Source organism: Mercenaria mercenaria, chromosome 1 (genome assembly GCF_021730395.1).
Source record: "Mercenaria mercenaria strain notata chromosome 1, MADL_Memer_1, whole genome shotgun sequence".
NCBI lineage: Eukaryota > Metazoa > Mollusca > Bivalvia > Venerida > Veneridae > Mercenaria > Mercenaria mercenaria.
This window is the reverse complement of record NC_069361.1, coordinates 78448229-78464343: the sequence shown is the minus strand read 5'-3', so window position 1 is coordinate 78464343 and position 16115 is coordinate 78448229. Positions and strand designations below refer to the sequence as shown.

The window sequence follows — 16115 nt, the reverse complement described above, 5'->3', positions numbered from 1 at the left end:
CCTCTTGTTTATTACTGGCGGTAGAGAAAAATCGAGACCACTTTTCTGTGGTATAGCATGCATGTTACATCCAATTTTTAGGTGTATTTTGACCTATCTCTACCTGGTAGAGTTTCTTGTGGACTTACATTATATAGATTTTTTTTTTTTTTTTTTTTTTTAAAGATTAATTTCCCTTTGTTGTTACTATAAATAACTTACATGATAACATTTTTATAATCAGCCAAAAAAATTCAGTATTAAAACAACTGTGGGTTTTTATATATTATGCACATTTTAATCCAAGTGTGTTGTTATAACATATTGTATATGTAGTACAATATTGTTTATACATCATTGACAGATATCAGTTCATTATGTTATACTGCAGTAGAGAAAATTAGGTGCCTTCCAGTAGGGGACTTTGTATTGCATGGCAATACTTCATTCACTTGTTTCCATAGGAAATGTGTCTCCCCATATGCGGCGAAATATATTATTTTTGTCTTCTCAGTTGGCCTGCCTGTCCATTTGTCTAGGTAGTTCATCTAAAACTGCTAGTTGGATTTCAACAAGGCAGTTGGTAACACTTAAGGATGCTCCCCAATGAGTTTAGCATAAGGGCTTTTAGTTTATACCAATTTGTTTTAGCTCGATTGTGATGAAAGCTTCAAGCTAACCACTCTCGAGTCTGCTTCCTGGAAAAACCAGTACAGGTGTCATAATTATGAGAAGTCATGGTTGTTACCCCAGTGGGGCTCGAACCCATGACCTCTGGATTGAGCAGCCGACACCTTATCCACTAGACCACCGCTTTCAGTCACAGAGGTTATGTTAAGGAGAAATGTGGTCAGCAAAAGTTGTGGTTCTTTAACTCTGCACACTTTCTCGCTGATCTCTATGAATATTTGAAGTATCGAGTCAATACCTTACATAGTACATGTCGTCACCTCAGTGCAAAAAGTGGATAACTACATTGACTTAAAGAAGGACTTATTCACTTTTTGCGCTAAGGTGACGATGTATTCGAATTATACCCCTGACAAGGTTCAAAAAAGGGGAGATAAATTAAAAATGGACCGCCTAGAGTTATGATTCCTTGTCACTGCACTCCCACTCACTGACCTATCAATGTGTAAAGTATGAATTCAATACCTTACATAGTACATAGTATTCAAGTTATGCCCAAGACAATGTCTTCAAAAAAGGGAAACAATACAAAAATGGGACCACCAAAGGTTATGGTTCCTTATCACTGTACTTCCTCTCAATGAGTTCTATCATTGTGTAAAAGGTCAAGTTCTTAGTTATCTTGAAACTAAAAGAAGTGTCTGATCATTAACTTAAGCACTATTAGGTATTTTTGTCGAGCCCGCTGGCGTTGAGCTTGACATAGTTGTCAGAATGGCAGTTCAGTGTCTGTGCGTCCGTCAGAGTTTGTCAGGGCTGTAACTTATCCATGGATCAAAGGATTCTTAAATAACTTGGCACATTTGTTTGCCTCAGTGACATGGTGTGTTGCGTGAAAGAACAAGATTGATAGCTCAAAGTTGAAGGTCATGCTTTGAGGTCAAATGTCAAAACTCGGGGCTGCTTTGCTTGTCTGGGCTGTAACTCGGCCATGGGTCGAGATTCTTATTATAACTACTTTGGCACAAATGTATGCCTCGATAAGATGATGTGTCATGTGCAACAACCAGATTGGAAGCTTAAAGGTCAATGTCATATTTAAGTCTTAAGAGGTCAAAGGTCAAAACTTGGTGCAGTTTTTCTTGTCCTGGCTGTAACTTAGCCATGGATTGAGGGTTTCTTAAATAACTTGGCACAATCATTGAGGCAGTCTCTCAGGCACAAGTAGTTGAAATGTCAAGGTAACACTTAGGGGTCAAAGGTCAAAAGTTGATGCAGTTTCTCGTCTGGGCTGTAACTTAGCCATGGATATGTTAGTCCTTTTGACAGCTGGCAGGCTCGACATGTTGCCCATGGGCATTAGTTCATTTATGTAAGATATTTACCTTGTTCCTAGTATGCTTGGATCTAAAACGTTCATAAGACGATTGCCTGTGGTTAAAGGGGTCAGGTCAGCCATTCTAACAAATTTGAGAGTATTCCATACTAGGATAACACAGACCAAGTTTGATGAAAGTCTATCAATAAGTTCACCACAGGAAGTATTTTAAATGTTTATAGTTTTCATGGCTCATAAAAGGGGTGTCAAGCAGAACTATTTGAGACAAGAGGGTAATGAAGGCTCAGTATCACCTGGCCTAATTCTTACCCAAGGCGACCTTATATCAAATACAAACATTCTGACTACACTGTATGTAAATCAGGTAGAACATAACCAACCTGTTCAATAATTTGACCTAGTGACCTAGTTTTGAATCTAACTTCACTTAGACTCTATAGGGGAAAAAAACAAAATTAACTGATGATATATATTTATTTGCAGAAGTATACAATCGTATGCTATAAATAAAAAAATAACATCTCAAATTATACCAATACTACAAAATCATGCAAAACAAATAAGAATAGCAAAATCAGTACACAATACACCAATAACAAGCGTGATTATTCTATAACAATACGTAAAGATATACAAAAATAAGCAGTAAGTCTACTAGTAAAAGTTTTAAAACTAAGTTTACTGTTTGATACACAGTTTTCAAAGCATTGGTTTTCCTTGATTTTTCTTCAAACAAAGAACCCTTTTAATTTCTAAGGTACCTGATATCTAGATTAGTTTTCATTTATTGTAAAGAAAAAAAAAGATTTTTCAGAATATCAAAGCAAACATCAATAGAGGATATTACAGAGTGTCTTTTCATACTGAACTTATTAAAACAAGTCAAAAGAAATAGCAAAATGCAAAGCTCTGCTCCGCATTTTATCATTTTTATCCAATTTGATATGGAAAGACACAAAGGTAATATCTTTATCATTTTCTTTTGACTGAAACATCAAAATTTCTTTTGTCTTTCTTTGCTTGTAATAAACAAAGTAAATTCTATCAATGTCATGATGTTATTACACTACTGTAATACCAAATTCATGTAATCGCTTTATTTCACTACCATGACATATAACATGGGACAAAAAAATATTGCTTGTTTTTTTAAAATTTTCATAATTCAAAAACGCAACGGAGGGATTATCTGTGAAAACGAAATTTTTACCCATCAAACTGAAAAGATTCAAGATATCTTAAAATTAAAAAAGTTCTTACAACTACTACTGGAGACATGTAGAAATAAGGAAAAACCACACAGGAAACTGTGTACAAATCTGGTGAATTATACAGCAGACAAATTCTCATCAAGTAAAAAATACATCTTACACACAGCTACATCAATAAAATTGGAAAAGGCTAATAAAAATTCTAGACAAATCATACCCAATTATGTCTTACATGATGTTCTTATTTAATTCTCACAAACCATTACAAACTGGCCTGCACTGAAACATAACACTTTGTTCCATATGTCCATATAATGAAATCATTTAATTTCGTGTGAACAAAATTTCATGGTTTCGCCCCAAAACGACTATTTCACCGGGGAATGAATTTGTGGATGTCCATTTAACGAAATGAGACCTTTGCTTGACAGTCGGGATGTGATTTTGTGGATTGTCCCAAAAATCTACAATAATTAGTTCTTCATGAATATTAACCTTTACCCTGCTAAATTTCTAAAATGGACTGGTCCATCATTCAATTTGGGCAGTACCACTTATTATTCAAAGGGATTTTACTGAAAACTAACTGACTGAATAGCGAACAGTGCAGACCATGATCACATGCTGATCTTGGTCTGCACAGGTCACAAAGGCAAAATCACTTGCAGTCAGCAGGCTGAAGGTTACTGATTTCGCAGTATCAAATTTTGCTATATTTTACAACAATGATTTATCATAATCATCATTTTACCTGTTGGCTAAAATTTTTGGGAGAAAAAACAAAAAATTAAGAAAATAAACCAGAAGATAAAGATTTTTCAAATAACTACATGAAAGAGCACATATTCAATATACAAGTAATGAGTTTAACATTAATACAATTAGCAGCCTAAAAAAATAGCAGTCTAAAAAATAAAATGATATATGTTATCGAAATTTTTGAAAATCAAAGTAAAACTCACTATCACTTTTTTTATTCAGGATTAATAGGACTCTATTTTCATAAATTATTGCCATTTGTTAACAGAGAAAATATTGAAAATGCCAATTTTTCTGTGTATCACATATATATATGTTACTCTAGCAAACACTAAAATCATGCCAATTTTATGTCTGGTACCCTGCTCCTTGATCCCATTAATCATGATGTATGAAATGATTTTATTGAGGTATATTTTACTGTACTTTCTAACCCCCCCCCCCCCAGTTTGTGTATGATATTCAAATTTAGGTCTATTGTTCTGTTGTATTGCCTGCTCCATTACAGCCTTTTATCTCCCAAACCATGCAACTTTCAGGGCCCTACTAATGGAAGTTTATAGTGAAAATGCTGCGCAATTATTTTTTTGGCAAGTGAGATAATTTTACTGAAGGGACTTTGATACAAAATATTTTGAATTTTGGGTTATATAGACATTTGTTTTTTTCAAAATGACCTAGCAAATGATGCTTGTTCTGTTATATTAACCTTGTTGCCCACATTCTCAGGATAAAACAACAGAACTTAGATCAACAACAGCACTATCAAGAAAACTGAATGAAATATTGAGATGAGTGATAGTAAAACAACTTGCCATTCATACAGCTTTGCAAACTAAAAATATACATTGTATGAACAATCAAATGAAAGATTTATGACTTTCATAAACAAACATGACAGTTCCACTATAAGCGGTAATCAGTATACAATAAATAAAATCTGGTAATGTAAGCTGACCAGTTCATATAATACAAGTAAAACAAAATTTATAGCAACATCTCATTTTCACCTGTAAGAAAAACCGTAACATACATGATCTATAGATAAATAAGAAAGAGATACATTTTCTATTGCTGGCAAATCTAGGTCAAAGACACTCTCTCCACCATTAAAAACCTCTGTAAGACAAGAGCTTGTCGAACACGAAATGCCCCCCTTAATGCATTCAGTAATTGTACAAGGAACAGAAATTATTTGGTCACTGTGTACAAAACTTTTACTGTTCTTGGTCAAAGCGACCTTGACCTTTGACCTCAAAATCAAACGGGGGTCATCTGCAGGTCACGATAAATCTCCTTAGTAAGATTCGTGATCCTAGGCCCAAGCATTCTCAAGTTATCGTCCGGACACATTTTAACTGTTTCAGGTCACTGTGACCTTGACCTTTGACCGACTCACCTTGAAATCAATAAGGGTAATCTGCTGGTCATGATCAACCTCCCTATTAAGAAGTTTTGTTATCCTAGGCCCAAGCGTTCTCAAGTTATCATCCAGAAGCGTTCTTGAGTTATCGTCTGGAAATCGTTAAACTGTACCTGGTCACTGTGACCTTGGCCTTTGACCTCAAAATCAATAGGGGTCATGACCAACCTCCCTATCAACTTTTATGATCCTAGGCCCAAGCATTCTTGAGTTATCATCCGGAAACCGTTTAACTGTTCTGAGTCACTGTGACTTTGACCTACTGATCTCAAAATCAGTAGGGGTCATCTGCTGGTCATGACTAACCATCCTATCAACTTTCATGATCCTAGGCCCAAACGTTCTTGAGTTATCATCCAGAAAACGTTTAACTGTTCTGGGTCACTGTGACCTTGACCTTTGACCTACTGATCTCAAAATCAATAGGGGTCATCTGCTGGTTGTGACCAACAACCCTATCAAATTTCATGATCCTAGGCCCAAGCGTTCTCGAGTTATCATCCGGAAACGGATTGGTCTACATACCGACCGACCGACATCTGCAAATCAGTATTACTGTTAAGAACAAGAGACAAATAAAGTATGTATGCCCACCTTCCAATATGTTGCTAAAGGACCAGGAGAGCTAAAAACTGTTCTGATATAATTATGTTACCTACCTGCTCATCTCATTTATTAAGACATTTTGACACATTTTCCACCTGCCCATGAGAAATGGTCCATGTGACCTAACCAGTGTAAAGATATGTGTAAGCCATACAATTTAAATGTCTTCAAGCTTCAACATATATTTTTAGAAACACAATCCTTTCTACTACAGGTAAGCCTTTATCACAGACATAAAGAAACACTTGTGCTTGGTTTTGATGAGCAATGTAAACACATCAACAAGGCCTATAGCAATGTGAACACAAGAACAATATCAAGAGTAATGTGAACACATCAACAAGGCCTATATATTTATACAAGAGGGCCATGAAGGCCCTGTATCGCTCACCTGACCTACAGACCTAAAGATCATTAAGATTAACATTCTGACCAAGTTTCATTAAGATATGGTCATAAATGTGGCCTCTAAAGTGTTAACTAGCCATTCCTTTGAAATGACCCCGTGACCTAGTTTTTGACCCGATATGACCCAGATTCGAACTTGACCTAAAGATCATCAAGTTTAACATTCTGACTAAGTTTCATGAATATACAGTCATAAATGTGGCCTCTAGAGTGTTAACAAGGTTTTCCTTTGATATGACCTAGTGACCTAGTTTTTGACCCCAACTGACCCAGATTTAAACTTGATCAAAAGATCATCAAGATTAATATTCTGACAAAGTTTCATTAAGATATGGTCATAACTGTGGCCTCTAAAGTGTTAACTAGCTTTTCCTTTGATTTGACCTGGTGACCTAGTTTTTGATCCGACATGACCCAGATTCAAACCTGCCCTAAAGATCATCAAGTTCAACATTCTGACTAAGTTTCATGAAGATACAGTCATAAATATGGCCTCTACAGTGTTAACAAGCTTTTCCTTTGATCTGACCTAGTGACCTAGTTTTTGACCCCAGATGACCCAGATTTACAACTGACCTTAAGATCATCAAGATTTACATTCTGACCAAGTTTCATTATGATATGGTCATAAATGTGGTCTCTACAGTGTAAACTAGCTTTTCCTTTGATTTGACCTGGTGACCTAGTTTTTGATCCTACATGACCCAGATTCAAACTGGACCTTAAGATTAACATTCTGGTCAAGTTTCATTAAGACTGGGCCAAAATTGTGACCTATAGAGTGTTAACAAGCTTTTCCTTTGATTTGACCTGGTGACCTAGTTTTTGAACCCAGATGACCCAATATCGAACTCGTCCAAGATTTTATTGAGGGTAACATTCTGACCAAGTTTCATTAAGATTGGGCCAAAAATGTGACCTCTAGAGTGTTAACAAGCTTTTCCTTTGATTTGACCTGATGACCTAGTTTTTGATCCCAGATGACCCAATATTGAACTCGTCCAAGATTTTATTGAGGGTAACATTCTGACCAAGTTTCATTAAGATTGGGCCAAAAATGTGACCTCTAGAGTGTTAACAAGCTTTTCCTTTGATTTGACCTGATGACCTAGTTTTTGATCCCAGATGACCCAGTATCGAACTCGTCCAAGATTTTATTGAGGGTAACATTCTGACCAAGTTTCATTAAGATTGGGCCAAAAATGTGACCTCTAGAGTGTTAACAGTCAAATTGTTGACGACGGACGGACGGACGGACGGACGGACGACGGAGGACGACGGACACAGGGCGATCACTAAAGCTCACCTTTGAGCACTTCGTGCTCAGGTGAGCTAAAAAAGCTATATAAAAACTATGATTAAACCATGTGCCATATTTAAAATTAGCTATATAAAAACTATGATTAAATCAAGTGCATGTTTACATATTTTTTCTCACTTTAAGCAGATGGCACAATAAAACTTCATCAGACATATACAAATCCAAATTGATTTCTGTCTTTATACAGTCGAACTTCCTTTTTTTGAACTTGGAAAATTCAGACACCACCCTTCGCTCAAATACATCGTCAGGTCCCAGCAAAATTTCTATACAATGTATACTGGTCAATGGCTCGAACTAGCAATTACTAAAACAAATTTTGCCTGTCCATTCAAGTTGGAGCGAACAAAGTTTGACTGTATATAAACATAAGCTGTTCTTTTCATTCAATGAAAACTAATCAGACCATATTCACTATCAAACCCTTACTTTCCCTGATCATACAAGTCTTCCTTAGATCTTCAACCATCCAGTAGTCTTTCCCTATAACCCTATACCATCCAGTAGTCTTTCCCTATAACCCTATACCATCCAGTACTTCTTTCAAAACTTTGATTCCTCTTCCACTCTATATCTTTCCATCAACTTTCAACAAAAGACTATAAGGTAAGATTTATAAAACGCCTATAGCACAAGTTCCTACAGCATGCAACAAACACAATGTCATATTCTGTCAAAATCTGAAACACGTAAATTCCCTATAACATTTGCATTCTAAGTGCATTTTTAAACTTCAAGAAATAAATAAAACATAAAATGGTCAAAGTATGTGAGGTCTAAAAGATAAGACAATATTCCTGAACATGATTTAAAATCATCTTTGTTGAAAATTATTTACAAACAAGAGCTGTCTCCGTAGGATGACACATGCCCCCGATGGCACTTTGAATGAATAGTTATGGCCGATGTTAGAGTTTAGGACCTTTGACCTACGGAGCTGGGTCTTGCGCGCAACACGTCGTCTTACTGTGTTACACATTCATCCTAGTTATTTTAAAATCCATGCATGAATGACAATGATATGGACCGGACACGCCATCAATGCACCACGCCATCAATGCACTATCATGAAAAATGACCTTTAATGTCTAAGTGTGACCTTGACCTTTGAGCTACGGACCTGGGTCTTGCGCATGACACGTCGTCTTACTGTGGTACACATTCATGCCAAGTTATTTGAAAATCCATCCATCGATGACAAAGATATGGACCAGATACGCCCATCAATGCACTATCCTTTAACGTCCAAGTGTGACCTTGACCTTTGAGCTACGGACCTGGGTCTTGCGCATGACACATCGTCTTACTGTGGTACACATTCATGCCAAGTTATTTGAAAATCCATCCATCGATGACAAAGATATGGACTGGACACGCCCATCAAGGCACTATCCTTTAACGTCTAAGTGTGACCTTGACCTTTGAGCTACGGACCTGGGTCTTGCGCGCGACACGTCGTCTTACTGTGGTACACATTCATGCCAAGTTATTTGAAAATCCATTCATCAATGACAAAGATATGGACCGGACACGCCCATCAATGCACTATCCTTTAATGTCTAAGTGTGACCTTGACCTTTGAGCTACGGGCCTGGGTCTTGCGCGCGACACGTCATCTTACTGTGGTACACATTCATGCCAAGTTATTTGAAAATCCATCCATCGATGACAAAGATATATACCGGACACGAAAATTGCGGACAGACTGACAGACCGACAGACGGTTCAAAAACTATATGCCTCCCTTCGGGGGCATAAAAAATAAAAACCATGGCAACAAATTGGACCGAAATATAATCATAACAGCTATTTTCAATAAAAACTTGATGTTTCAAGTCCTTAAGAAAGATTAAAACCTTGTCAGTTGAATTTCTGAGGTTACAAAACAAACTAAAATGAAATGTTACAGAAATACTTTAGATAGTTAAGTTTTCAAGAATTATACAAAATCTCAGTACAATTCTTATGATAGAAAAATGGAATAAGAACAAGAGCTGTCTCCATAGGATGACACATGCCCCCGATGGCACTTTAAATGAATAGTTATGGCCGATGTTCGAGTTTAGGACCTTTGACCTACAGAGCTGGGTCTTGCGCGCGACACGTCTTACTGTGTCACACATTTATGCGTAGTTATTTTAAAATCCATCCATCGATGACAAAGATATGGACCGGACACGCCCATCAATGCACTATCCCTTGATGTCTAAGTTTGACCTTGACCTTTGAGATACGGACCTGGGTCTTGCGCGCGACACGTCATCTTACTGTGGTACACATTCATGCCAAGATATTTGAAAATCCATCCATCGACGACAAAGATATGGACCGGACACGCCCATCAATGCACTATCCCTTAATGTCTAAGTGTGACCTTGACCTTTGAGGTACGGACATGGGTCTTGCGCGCGACACGTCGTCTTACTGTGGTACACATTCATGCCAAGTTATTTGAAATTCCATCCATCGATGACAAAGATATGGACCAGACACGCCCATCAATGCAATAACCTTTAATGTCTAAGTGTGACCTTGACCTTTGAGGTACGGACCTGGGTCTTGCGCGCGACACATCGTCTTACTGTGGTACACATTCATGCCAAGTTATTTGAAAATCCATCCATCGATGACAAAGATATGGACCGGACACGAAAAATGCGGACAGACCGACAGACCGACAGACTGACGGTTCAAAAACTATATGCCTCCCTTCGGGGGCATAAAAAAACATGTTTGTTATATACCAGTTGAATGTTGATGAACATGAATCTAGGTACTGTAGGACATTCACAAATATATATGTCCAAAATAAGTTGCACTGTTATACAATTAGTCATCTCCATTACATAAAATCTCCCATGATGCAAGAATAGAACTTTTAAACAAATATCAAACTTGAGAAAATTGGTGGACACAACTACAAATTTAGTGTGAAGAAAAAAGTGTTGAACTGACTAAAAATATTGTGCCAAGCAAATCAAGGTTGTGCGAGTGTTTGTACCAATATCAATCAAACTATAGTTCATTTCAAACTATATGTTCCATCTCCCATATATAGTCCATTTCACACTTTCAGTTCTTTTAAAAACTTTTTGTCTTGTCTTTTATTACTTAATCAAGAAGGGATTTCATTTCGTTCATGGCGTCGAGAATAGCTTCTGACATTTTATGCTCCGAAGTTTCTGTGGAATACTTGTTGCTGCTTACATGAAACAGTACTGAAATAGTGAAGAAAATAACACTCTGAATAAATGCCTAGATTCAGCTTTACATAAACATAAAATCATATTCTAACACTACAGCTGCTTTTGAGAAAAGCGCATGTCTCCCACAACTGCCTAATCATCTGAATAGTAAACAAGAGGGCCATGAAGGCCCTGTATCGCTCACCTGACCTATTGACCTAAAGATCATCAAGATCAACATTCTGACAAAGTTTCATTAAGATATGGTCATAAATGTAGCCTCTAAAGTGTTAACTAGCTTTTCCTTTGATTTGACCCGGTGACCTAGTTTTTGCCCCTCACATGACCCAGATTTAAACTTGACCTAAAAATCATCAAGATTAACATTCTGATTAAGTTTCATGAAGATACAGTCATAAATGTGGCCTCTTGAGTGTTAACAAGCTTTTCCTTTGATTTGACCTAGTGACCTAGTTTTTTAACACACCTGACCCAGATTTAAACTTGACCTATAGATCATCTAGATTAACATTCTGACCAAGTTTCATTAAGATATGGTCATAAATGTGGCCTCTAAAGTGTTAACTAGCTATTCCTTCAATTTGACCCCAGTGACCTAGTTTTTGACCTGACATGACCTAAAGATCATCAAGTTTAACATTCTGACTAAGTTTCATGAAGATATAGTCATAAATATGGCCTCTAGAGTGTTAACAAGCTTTTCCTTTGATATGACCTAGTGACCTAGTTTTTGACCCCATCTGACCCAGATTTAAACTTGACCTAAAGATGATCAAGATTAACATTCTGACCAAGTTTCATTAAGATATGGTCATAAATGTGGCCTCTATACAGTGTTAATTAGCTATTCCTTTGATTTGACCTGGTGACCTAGTTTTTGACCCAACATGACCCAGATTCAAAATTATCCTAAAGATCATCAAGTTTAACATTCTGACTAAGTTTCATGAAGATATAGTCATAAATGTGGCCTCTAGAGTGTTAACAAGCTTTTCCTTTGATATGACCTAGTGACCTAGTTTTTGACCCCACCTAACCCAGATTTGAACTTGAGCTATAGCTCATCAAGATTAACATTTTGACCAAATTTCATTTAGATATGGTCATAAATGTGGCCTCTACAGTGTAAACTAGCTTTTCATTTGATTTGGCTTGGTGACCTAGTTTTTTATCCTACATGACCCAGATTCAAACTGGACCTTAAGATCATCAGTATTAACAATCTGACCAAGATTCATGAAGATACAGACATAAATGCGGCTTCTACAGTGTTAACAACCTTTTCCTTTGATTTGACCTGGTGACCTAGTTTTTGAACCCAGATAAACCAATATCGAACTCGTCCAAGATTTTATTAAGGGTAACATTCTGACCAAGTTTCATTAAGATTGGGCCAAAAATGTGACCTCTAGAGTGTTAACAAGCTTTTTCTTTGATTTGACCTGGTGACCTAGTTTTTGACCCCAGATGACCCAATATCGAACTCGTCCAAGATTTTATTGAGGGTAACATCCTGTCAAAGTTTCATTAAGACTGGGCCAAAATTGTGACCTCTAGAGTGTTAACAAGCTTTTCCTTTGATTTGACCTGGTGACCTGGTTTTTGACCCCAGATGACCCAATATCGAACTCGTCCAAGATTTTATTGCGGGTAACATTCTGACCAAGTTTCATAAAGACTGGGCCAAAATTATGACCTCTAGAGTGTTAACAAGCTTTTCCTTTGATTTGACCTGGTGACCTGGTTTTTGACCCCAGGTGACCCAATATGGAACTTGTCCAAGATTTTATTGAGGGTAACATTCTGACCAAGTTTCATAAAGATTGGGCCAAAATTGTGACCTCTAGAGTGTTAACAAGCTTTTCCTTTGATTTGACCTGGTGACCTGGTTTTTGACCCCAGATGACCCAATATCGAACTCGTCCAAGATTTTATTGAGGGTAACATTCTGACCAAGTTTCATTAAGATTGGGCCAAAAATGTGACCTCTAGAGTGTTAACAGTCAAATTGTTGACGACGGATGACGGACACAGGGCGATCACTAAAGCTCACCTTTGAGCACTTCATGCTCAGGTGAGCTAAAAAAGTACACTTCAGGAGTAAGTTTTAGGATGAATGGTTCAGTGTTTAGTGAGTCTAGGTGGACTAGGATGAATGGTTCAGTAATTTTTGGAGCAAGTTTTAGGATGAATGGCTCAGTATTTTTATGAGTCTAGGTAATTAGGATGAATGGTTTTTGGAGCAAGTTTTAGAATGAATGATTCTGTCTAGGTGATTAGGATGAATGGTTCAGTAATTATGGTCAAGGGCCATAATTTTGAAGAGCCTGGGCCGATTTGGCTAGTTATCGAACTTGGCCGAGGACTTACTGGCAAACACATTTTGTTCAAGTTTGGTGAAGATCGGATGAGAAATGTCTGTCTTAGAGAGCGGACAAGCTTTGTGAAAGAGTGAAAGACACACAGACAGACAGACAGGCAGGAGTAAATCAATGTCTCCCACACCACTGTGTGGTTGGAGACATAATTTAAGACTGTTCACGGAAACATCATAAAAACAACAAACACTGTTCTCTATTGAAAAATAGTAAATCCTTGGTACAGAGAATTCAACAGATCGAATAATTTTAAAAATATTTCATTTCATTATTTAGGTTTATTGTATGGACTTCTTCATTTTTTGCTGGGACATGATGATCACAGACATCTTAAGTTTTTGAACTGAGTTTTTTTTACGTCTACTTGCCCTGCATTCTACAAAATATACTTTAAAAGGCACTTTTTGGATTACGGACTCCACATAAGCTGGTGCTAGGGGGTGTTGCACAGTTCATTACCTCTCATGAACAGACTCAGTTAAACCAAGTCTGTTATTACTTTGCTTGGTTGCATTCTATGCATCTAGGGAATCTTCATATAAATTTTATTAACAATCACAATAGCAGTCAATAAGTGCCATGTGATGGTCATAAAATATATCCACATAGCTGGACTCCGTATTGTTCCAATTAAGCCAGTACCAGGGCAGGTGAGAGGTGTTGCACATTTCATTATCTCTCATGAACAGACTCAATTAAACAGAGTCTGTTATTATTCTGCTTGGTTGCATTCTGTGCTTCCAAGGGATCTTGTTTCTTTTTCAAGAACATTCACTTGTGGATTTAATGCTGACCCCTTATTATTGTATTCTATCATCAGAAATGGAAATAATTTTTTTCTTCCTAATTTCTTTACTAATTCAGCAACAGTCACTGATGTGCTGATTAACCATAGCATTATCTAATCATGAATAATTTATCTGTAATGTGATTATTGATGATTTTTGATTTTGAATGACCTGACAATGTCCCCAAATAAGTTTAATTTGAAGTAACAGAACTGATGAATTGACAATACTACCACTCTGAAATATTAATTTGCATGCAGAATGGTTTCTAAAAGACAGAACTGTGAAAAACTGACAAGTCCCAGAATCTTAAAAAGGTTAGCTTTACAGTCTAATTTTATGACTAAAAATTTGCTTTATCTGATTTTTTTGTCCGGAAAGATCAATAGTCTGGCTTCTTTTGTATTAATCAATCAATGTGAAAATGTTAACCTATGTCCAAAACAAGTAACAGTAACACATCATAGGAAAGACAACTTACTGATATCTTCTCCAACGATGATGTATGACACACCGTAGCCATTTGGATTGACTGGTGCAAAACCTCCACCAAGACATGATGATTCTTGTTTCCAGATATGGGTGTACTTTGTTGGAGTTTGAGACGTACTTAACACATCGGGCATGAAAAAGTTCTGAAATTGAAGAAATACACTCTCACACGTGTTTTGAAACACTTATATGAAAAGGGAGTACATTTTAACAATACTCCTCAATACAATTTATTGACTTTACCGCTGGAAGTTTAAGCCATACCCAAGAGATTCATATGAAGATGGTTCGATTGAGGTCTCACATTTTATCCAGATGCCTATCTGCATCTGAAGAGACCAATAAGGCGTCCTCCACCATTAAAAGCTTGGGAAAAAAATTCAAGATTCTTCTGTTGGCATACCATGACAACATCCACAAATAAAATTTCCCCTTTCAGCTACATTAAGGAACAACATGATAGCAAAGACATTGAGAGTCATGTTTTAACAACAAATTATGAATGCCAAACTGTCACAATATAAATCTGTCACAGCAAATTTATTTCAATTTTTAATATACACTACTTATTAAGTGGAAAGATCAAGATTTTGCAATTCTGACTAACTCAAGGGCCATAACTCTGGATATATTTATCCTAGCTGGCTGATTATCAAACTCAACCATGAGATATGTATTCCCTATAAGAATGGTTGAGGTCAAAGAAAAAATATGCAAGTAACTGAGAGGATATGATCTATTTTTTAAATTTGTGGGATTCAAGGGCCATTACCAAGAGCAAATATCCTGTTGGTTAAAAAACTTTGTGGAGATATCGTAATTATTCTGATGCAATCTGGTGAACACTGGATAAGAAGGTATGGAGTGTTGCTATTTTAAGTAATTCAAGGGCAGTAACTCCAGAGCCACTGGAATGATCTGGCTGGTTATCAAACTTATCAAAGACATTATACTCATAAACATTCTGACCAAGTTTGGTGATCACTGGATACAGGCTGCTTAAGGTAGAGAGTGTTGCTGCCTGTTGCCATGGGTGATCCCATAATAACTCAAGTTTCACAGGCATACTTCAACAAAAAGTCTTGTACCTTATTTTGGAACAGTGCTGGTGGATCCATACCAAGCTCCTTACAGCAAGCATACAGGCCGAACAAGTGTCTATCCCAGCCCTGACCACATACAGCCTCGTTCTTTACTTTAGTCTGAGCGTTGATTGCACGTTTCAGGAGTAATATCTTCTGTTCTCTAGTGGTTTTCATACTCGACATAGCTTTACACCATGCAGCTGATGCCTCGGTTACTGGACGAATGGTCTCAGTGCGACCATTTGCAAACATTCTGAAAAAGGCAAACATATACATTACTTTAAGGACCATTTTTCTTTTTTTAAATTTCCATTTTAATAAAAAGACATAAGCATCAAGTGTATGGAATATTAGAGGATAAATATTAGTACTGTAAGTCCTGTCTGTAAATACCACTCTTGAGAAATGAAAAGGACCAGTGGTCTTTGTTGAAAGGTGGTATTGCGAAACAGGTAAATTTACACTACCATTAAATGGGAAAAGAACATAT

General features: G+C 36.9%; 1 protein-coding gene across 1 annotated transcript in view; it reads right to left on the bottom strand.

Annotated features, from left to right (window-relative positions):
• Positions 1–2408: 2408 nt before the first annotated feature.
• The window catches only part of LOC123533081 (carnitine O-palmitoyltransferase 1, liver isoform-like), a 58144-nt gene continuing 44437 nt past the window's right edge, over positions 2409–16115 (bottom strand). The window contains exons 16-18 of the mRNA XM_053551835.1: positions 15629–15878; positions 14530–14683; positions 2409–10894 (exon numbers count right to left, since the gene is read on the bottom strand). Coding sequence (XP_053407810.1) covers positions 10788–10894; positions 14530–14683; positions 15629–15878 — 511 coding nt within the window. The 3' untranslated portion in view covers positions 2409–10787. The remainder of the gene's footprint in view (positions 10895–14529; positions 14684–15628; positions 15879–16115) is intronic.